At 34.3% G+C, this 8,721-nt stretch overlaps 1 protein-coding gene across 1 annotated transcript; it reads left to right on the forward strand.

Annotated features, from left to right (window-relative positions):
* Nucleotides 1-3,297: 3,297 nt before the first annotated feature.
* LOC139852737 (zinc finger protein CONSTANS-LIKE 16-like) lies at nt 3,298-4,824 on the forward strand. The gene is made up of 2 exons (XM_071842068.1): nt 3,298-4,411; nt 4,491-4,824. The coding sequence occupies exons 1-2, from the start codon at nt 3,392-3,394 to the stop codon at nt 4,695-4,697; spliced, it is 1,227 nt and encodes a 408-aa protein (XP_071698169.1). The 5' UTR covers nt 3,298-3,391; the 3' UTR covers nt 4,698-4,824.
* The last annotated feature ends 3,897 nt before the right edge of the window (nt 4,825-8,721 follow it).

The raw sequence follows: 8,721 nt of genomic DNA on the forward strand, positions 1-8,721 counted from the left end.
TTGTGGTCTATTATTACGATTTGATAAATATATAGGTTAAACCTATAACTCACCAACATTTTTGTTGACGTTTAAAGCATGTTTATTCTCAGGTGATTATTAAGAGCTTCCGCTGTTGCATGCTAATTTATGGACAAGAGTTGGAGTCAGCATTCTTGTATAATATTGTTTAAAAACTGCATTCGAAGATTTAAATTGATGTGTAATATTATTGTAAACCATTATGTAATAATCGTGTGAAAACGCTATATTTTAGATTATCATTATTTGATAATCGTCGTAATATTTTTAAACCTTTATCGATAAAATAAAGGTTATGGTTTGTTTTAAAATCGAATGCATTCTTTGAAAAACGTCTCATATAGAGGTCAAAACCTCGCAACGAAATCAATTAATATGGAACGTTTATAATCGATATGAACGGGACATTTTAAATGACTTTACATTTACGTTCACTTAATACCTAAAACATATCATTAAACTGTTTCGTTTAAACAAACCCGTGATTTCACGGGTCATTTCACTAGTTTATATAAATAAATGTAAAGTTATTATTTTTATATAGTAACATAATAATAATAATAATAATAATAATAATAATAATAATAATAATAATAATAATAATAATAATAATAATAATAATAATAAGAGTAAAACTACAATTACATAAACTCGGAAGTCGAAAAAGTTGCTTAAACGCAACAAGAAAATAAAAAATCATAAAATTGTCCGTCACTAATCCGTCCCTAATTCTTAAAATTACCGACGGAATAGGGACAAATATTTATTTTTATATTTTTAAAAAGTATGATTTACACAAAAATTCATAAACAATCATTCTTACATACAACTATATCACCAAATAAACATAATTAAAAATCGAAAACTTAATAACTCACGCACTCGTGCCCCTATACATACAAACTAATGTTCGAGCCTAAAACTACAAACACATAAACTTAGAGAAAAGTTTAAACGCAACAAGAATATCGTGTATTTGTTTATATATCGTTCCATTAGTACACTATATGTATACAAAAACTTATTAACACTTCAACGTGTGTACAAGTGCTTGTGTACTCAAAAAAAAAAAAAAAAAATTAATAATTAGATAATTTTCCGTCCCTAATTCTTAAAATTACCGACGGATTACGGACGAACATTTATTCTTATATTTTTAAAAACTACGATTAACGCAAAAATCCGTAAACACCCACTGCTTATTCATAGAACATTGTCTCTTATATATATATATATATCCTATTTTTTTGCCGGAGGTCATTTCAGAAGCAATCTCCTTATTCATAGAACATCGAGAGAGAACTTTCTCTACTCTTTGGGTGTTTCACTCTGGGTGGAGAAATGACTTCTCTTTATTCTAGGATAGGATAAAGAATTGTCTACATCTTACCTCCCCTATACCCCACTTATGTGAGATTAGTTTTTTATTTTATTTTTTTGGTGTTGTTGTTGTGTATATCATTCCTATTCCTATGTTTTGTCACTCCCATATGCTTGTTCAGTTACCTTTTTGTGATCTTGTTTGTCTCACAATGTGCGATTAAAAGCCTGTGTTGCAAGACCCCCATGCATGCTAAAACTTTCAGTAGATTAATTTCCGTCCTCTAATGCTCTATAGTAACAGTACTTAATCTTATGAACAGTTAGTTTCGCTAAATGAATGCCTTTGAATGCCACAGTAGTTCGTAATATCTACCCATATCATTTCGTATGGTCATAAAATGGTGCCGACGAACAAAATCCTGTTGCAAATTTAAATATCATATAAGAATATTTGATAATTACTTGTGAAAATATAGTTTTGTATTTGGACAAGTTATTTTCTTGGTGTGTTTGTATGCACGTGGAAAAAATTAGTGAAGTGGTGACTTTCAACCATATAGCCTCAAAATGATACTACCCGTGGACCCACTCGAGTACGGTTAAAGGGAGGCAAAATTTGTTTACATATGAATCAGGGCAAATAGCTAGAAAAAATAATTTAAGTTATTCAATTTGATAATTAAAGTAACTTTCAATTTTATTAAACCCGAAAAAATAACAATTTAATTTTTGCTTACAAAAATGATTGCGTGTTCAAATTTGTTAAAATTAATGTAATACCCAATGAACACAAAATCTAAAATCATGAATTACTTCAAATTAAGACTTGAAACAGATTTCAAGAGCTTCAATTATCATTTTGTGAAGCAACTAGATTCAAAACATCATGAAAAACAATGAATCGAGATGAACAATCGTCAAACCTTCATATGAGCTTCAAACTTGCAAATCGAGATCTAAGTTGTTTCGGATGTAGCTTCCCTCATAAAAAGTGCTTAGAATCATTATTAGAATACTCGACATCCGTCAAAACAAGCTGAAACATCCTACAATCGTCCAATTTGAACACGCAATCCTTTATGTGGGCAAAAATTAAATTACAATTCTTTTCGGGCTTAGCCAAATTTGAGGTTACCTTGATTGTCAAATTAGGTAACTTAGGTTACCTTTTCAGGTCATTTGCCCTATGAATTATAAAAGGAAAATATGATATGGTGCTAAATAAATTGATCGTAAGACCATTTCTACTAGTGATGGAATGTTGTGGCCTGTGGAATGACACTACGCTATGTTAACTATGATATTGTGTCGTCTCATGATGAGTCATGACACTATATGATTCAAACTTTCACGATATCCGACAACGCTAATTTGAACTCGCAGTTTATTTTTGTTATATTAAAAGGACATAAGTTGAAATCGAATTAGAAGTTGGGGCCCAACATGACATTCGGTTTGCTCCATGGTGTGGGTGACGACTCACCACAATGATGCGCCGCCATGTACTACATGTCGTGGTGGCATAACCCAATAAGCGGTGGTAGAAGAGTGGCGAGAATAAGACCATGCGAATGGTTTAATACTCTAATGTGGATGGCTAACTGTGTAAGCATATGAAATTACCATAAATTACTACAAACTTATTTGTGGTAAAATCGTACAATTCTCTTCTATTAGACGAAAAGATACAACACATATTACGTGGAGATAAGTCAAAATTTGCTGGCAGCTCGCTATTGGAGAGACGATGCTAACCCACGTGCATGTGGATCCACAAAAGAATCCATGAAAAAGAAATTAACCAATCAGAAACCAGACTTGAAGATTGCCCCAAATAACTCAACCAATCAATCGCTCTTAGTCAACCCCGCCGGGCCCACCAAACATACACAGTGTTCCACATATATACATGTAATGTAACAAGCCCATGCACTACGCTTATCTTTTTACTCGTAGTATACAAGTAGCAAAAACTAAATAACTTTAAATGTTCCTTTTGGTCTTTTAGTCGGAGGTTAAGTTGTTTAAAATTTTCAAAGATAAAGTCATGTTAACCGCAAAGAAAACATCAAATGTTGTTGGTGGCAAGACTGCTAGGGCTTGTGATAGTTGTGTACGAAATCGGGCTCGATGGTATTGTGATGCCGATGATGCTTTTCTTTGTCAAAATTGTGATGGCTCGGTTCATTCTGCTAACCAGTTGGCTGGCAGACATGAGAGGGTGCTTCTCGAGAGTGCACCCTCCAAGCTCTTTGGTTCAAGCGACTGTTCGCCTGAACCAACATGGCACCAAGGGCTCACGCGTCGAGCACGTACTCCACGTTCACGATCTAAATCACATTCTTTTAAGTTAAAAGGAAAGAGAGTTGTGGTAAAATCCTTTGTTCCCTTAGTTCCTGAATTAGGCGTTTTAGAAGCATCGTTGTTTGATGAAGATGAAGAAGAAGAGCAACTTTTGTATCGTGTTCCAGTCTTTGATCCTTTTGAAACTGAGTTATGTAATGCTTCGATTCGAATAGGAAGTAACTTGAGCTTTATATTGGAAAATAAGCAAGAACAAACATGTAACTTGGATGATCTTCAAGGGTTTGATCTCCCAACGGACGATATGGAACTTTTGGAGTTTGCAGCTGGTGCTGGAAGCTTATCAATGAAAGGTTTTGATAATACATCATGTCGGATTGGCGAATTAGGGCTAACTAGTGATCACTATAACGAAGAAGATGATACTAACAATATAGGATTTTGCTTCGAGGAAAATGAAGTGAAAGTTGAAGAAGCAAATTTAGGTTTTGATGTCGATGTAACTAGGGAAACACTAGATTGGGAGTTTGGTTATGATTCTCCGATGACGATCAAAGAAGAGGATAAGAATGTGGTGATACGCGTAGAAGAAGAGCATATAAAGATGGTAACAAATGATCAATTTGACGAAAAAGTGGAAATTTCGAGCTTAAACTTACGACTTAATTACGAAGATGTGATTAGGGCTTGGGCTGATCAAGGTTCACTTTGGACTAACGGAGCTCGACCACAACTCAATTCAGATTGTTGGCACTATTTCATGGTTTGTCCTATATCCATTCGTTTTTATGTCGAGCTCTTAGTTATTTGTATAGTACACAAATTTACATATGTTCTTTTAGGATTTGAATTGGACCGGGAGTACCAATCGTTCCTACGGAGGTGTAGGAGGAAGTGATGGTGGAAGAGAAGCGAGAGTGTCAAGGTATAGAGAGAAACGAAGAAAACGATTGTTTTCGAAGAAGATAAGGTATCAAGTGAGGAAACTAAATGCAGAGAAAAGGCCAAGAATGAAAGGGAGGTTTGTGAAAAGGGATACATTTGGATAGTTAAACTTCTTCAACTTCTAATTTAATTTCCCAACTTACCTAAGAACTAGTATAGATTCATGAACAAATATGGTTTGTTCTGTATGTAATTTGTCGATCAACCTCAGAAATTTGTTTGTTTTCTTCACATATATTAGACACTGTACTACTAGACATAATATCATCGGACAACAATATCATAAACGTTCAAACTTTAACTAATCTATAACTGTATCACTTACAAGAACGTTACATTATGGGGTGGTAATTTAAACCGAAAACCCTAATTACACAAAAATCAACTGTTCTGCAATCCCAAATTCCAACCAACCAACAAGAAATCACCAAGCTAGGTCCTAGTTAAGTTATGAGCTCGCTGACTGGTTGGCAAAAGACAAACGGGTCAACCCGATTAGAATAAAACAATACATCCATGTATCTTCTTAACTAAATATGTCAATTATGATCAACTAAGTAAATTGAAAAGGGCATGTCCTCGAGGTTGAGTGGTCAGGTTCGTTTTGATTATTAGTTTAGTGTGATTCCTCTTTTCGTGTTGTATTCGGTTTTGTTCGGTTAGTTTGCCTTTATGGTTTTTCGGGTTGTTATGGAGGCTCGTTTAGAGATAGTTTCGTTTATATAATTGATTTCTAGGTGCGAGTTTCCCCGTTTCCTCATATTTTTTTGTTTCCTTGTTGAGAGCGTTTTTTTTTTTTTTTTGAAAACGACATCGTTTCTATTTGAGTATTCGTTTTTTTCGCCCAAAAAAAAAAAAAAAAAAATAGTAATTAATCACAACAGTTCAAATTCAAATAAAACAATACATCTATGTATCTTCTTAACTAAGTCGTGGCAGATGTGTTCCGAGCTTGGAAAGGGTCAGGAGGGGTTGGATTTCACCTATGATCGGAGATTTTAAAGACTTCAACAAAGTATGCCCGAAGGATATTCATCTGCATCCTAGAGAGTAACGTTGTTGTCCGGGTTCTTCTTCATATGTTTCCTAGATGCTTACAAACGGCATTACCAAATATTCATGGCAAAGCACAATGGGGACGGAAGTAAATTCCACACTAATCAAGTTTTTTTTTTTTTTTTGCCACACCGAAATAGCTATTAATTGCTTGATGGCATCCTAGAGACATTCATATCTCTTCAAAAGATAAATATGAAGTTGAATCCGATCAAATGCAGTTTTGGCTTTGTCTTTGAGGAAGGCAAATTCCTTGGACGTGTGGCGATGCCTAGGGGTATCAAGGTATACTCAAAGAAAGGTAAAACTGACCCTCTAGCGGCCACTCAAAGACCGGTCACGGCCAATCCGGGGAAATTTCTTATAGTTAAAGGTTAAAGTGACATAGGGTTGGGATTGAAGTATTGAACACGTACTCCGTTTTATGTTGTATTTCTCCCAACCTACCATCGCAGAGAAAGGTCAACCCAAAGTAGATAAACGCTATTGAAGAGTTTTGTACGTTTCGTGATTTGATTTAAGAACAAAAAAAATCTAATACAACCAATTGTGATCTGATTAAAGAACAAAAGAGTCTAATACAACCAATTGTGATCTGATTAAAGAACAAAAGATATTCTAATACCAACCAATTTTCCCTTAAGCAAGTGTGATCATTTTATAAGAATCTAAACTCTGTAAACCTTACATGTGGATGAATTTTTTTATTTTATTTTTTAACATTTCATGACTAAGGTCATGCAAGCTAACTTGAGTAGTTTGGCTTGATTATCATTATGTTTAGTCTAAAGCTTTCTTCAAGATCATAAAGTGTTAACATGTATAGTTTAAGGAAGCTTCATCATCTTAACACATTTGCTTAACTGACTGGTTTCCTGTTAATAATAGTACAAGTGTTTCAATCTATACGAAGTTAGATAGAAATGATGAATCAAAGCTTCTGTTGGATGTGTGAAGGATATCAAAAACAAAGAAGAATTTCGCTGCAGCTTTGTAACAACCCTACTTTTTCCGTTACTTCCGTTAACTGTCTGTTAATCGTTTTAATGGTGATTACTTGATTTTATATGTGTTTACGTGTAATAAATGTATACTTGATCCTTAGAGGGTTACGTGAATTAATATGGGTTAATATTAATTAATAAACTTATTCGGGTTAATGAAATACGATGAAAACGATACGATTTGAATAACTGCAAAAACTATTTTTCGAGTAACGAAATGCTCGGGTTTATTTTTAATAATTATTAACTTTGTAAAATATTTAATTTATTAGTGTTTTAATAAATTAAACTTATAGGTTGCGTTTTAACGATCGGTTTAGCGTTCCGTGCCTTCGGTACGTTTAAACGGCACTTGAAACGGACAACGATTACACGTTAATGGACAACACGAGCCCGAGAACCCATCCCAAGTGGGCCACGGCCGAACCCCCCATCCCCACCCCCTTTATTTGATTTTTGAGCTTGTTAAATTAATTGTGGTGTTTTAGGCCCTAATTTGGAAACTATATAAGCGAGATACTAGTAACCTAAACTGTCGCAATACCCAAAATTTAGTCGATCCCCTCCCTCTTCTCTGCCCTATTCGTTGATCACCATCATCAACCTAGCACCATTAATTTTTGATTTTTAGATTAAATGTTCTACACGAGTCTTGCAATTCACATCGTTATCTACGCATTGGTGTAACCAATTTAGTGATCTAAGGTATATTTCTTTAAACCCTAATTGATATAGATCTGATTTTATTAGTGTTTGATAGAGTAAGAATTCTATTGCTCAAATCTATATGTGTTGTCGTTAATTACTCGCGTTAATTCGATTGTTTGATGTGATTAGGGTTAATCACGAATTTTTTTTGCATGATTATAGAAACTTAAATTTATTGAATGCTAAATATTATTACATATTTGGAATCCTCTCAAAAAATTAATAATTTTAGGCTTTGGATTTGCGAATTTTCGTTACCGTATGCGTAAGTTACGATTAAATGAAGTTTTGTTGATGATTATGTGATTTATTCGAATTCTGGAAAAATATACATGGAATTGAGTTATATACTGATCATAAATGTGTATAGAATTCAAAAACACTCAAGTTAGACTAGGATATCATGTTATTTAGATTTGTAAATCTCCCGTTATGCTTAATCGAACGTTCATGACAAAACTGATTTGCTCGGTAACTTAAAATAAATTCTAAAGGCTATTTGAAATGAGATATTGAATCAAGTCTTTGCGTATCTGGAAAATTCATATGTTGTAGATAACTTTTCATCTAGGCCTTGCATTGTATGGATTAGTATAGCTTATGTAATGTGTGTGCGAAAAAGGTAACCTGTATTCTGTCTAAATCTGCTACGTATGCACCTTTAGCCTTATAAGTTGACTTGTGTATAGTTTGAGAACTTGGCCTTCTGGACATTGAATCTTTGTATGTTATGTGATAATGTAAGACCCGAATATTCGTAGTGTACATATGTGTATATGAGTTACTCAAGTTTGGGGTTTTTGTTGCACATAATTAAAAAGACAAAAGATGCTGAACTGGGAGGTCGCGCGCCACGCGGCTAGGTGGCGCGCCGCGCCATCTGTCTGTGACAGATTCCTTTCTTCTTTTTAAAATAGATATTTTGAGGGCAATTGTGTAATTTCACTTTGGGGCCGAATTTAATACCCTAGATCAGTTTTGGGGAGCTCATTTACTACTCCCACAACAACCTCATCTTCTCCAATTAAACTCTAGAGAGAGAGTGCAATCCTTGAGAGAGAAAGCTCCATTAAAGGGTGAAAGAGGTTGAATCGGGTCTCGGTGCAAGTTATAAAGCCGTTCATCTAGTCGATAGCTACGTGGTGATTGTGTTGGTAAGTTATAAAACCCAATTTCTTACTTTAATTGCTTTAAGGGTTAGGGTTTGGGCTAGTGATGAACCAAAGACTCATTTTGTTAGTATTTTGGGGATTTTGGGTAAATATGGGTTATGAAGGCTCATTGATGACTAACCTAGGGTTTGAATGTGTTAATTGGACTTTTGAGTCTTAAATTTAGTTAGTTAGTGCTAGAACACTTT

The sequence above is a fragment of the Rutidosis leptorrhynchoides genome, chromosome 6 (assembly GCF_046630445.1).
Source record: "Rutidosis leptorrhynchoides isolate AG116_Rl617_1_P2 chromosome 6, CSIRO_AGI_Rlap_v1, whole genome shotgun sequence".
Lineage (NCBI taxonomy): Eukaryota > Viridiplantae > Streptophyta > Magnoliopsida > Asterales > Asteraceae > Rutidosis > Rutidosis leptorrhynchoides.

What these genes read in the sequence shown, in the direction of transcription:
- LOC139852737 (XM_071842068.1), top strand. Translation starts at nt 3,392, where the DNA reads ATGTTAACCGCAAAGAAAACATCAAATGTTGTTGGTGGCAAGACTGCT. An exon ending in ATTGTTGGCACTATTTCATG is followed by an intron (nt 4,412 to 4,490) that starts GTTTGTCCTATA and finishes ATGTTCTTTTAG; the next exon opens with GATTTGAATTGGACCGGGAG.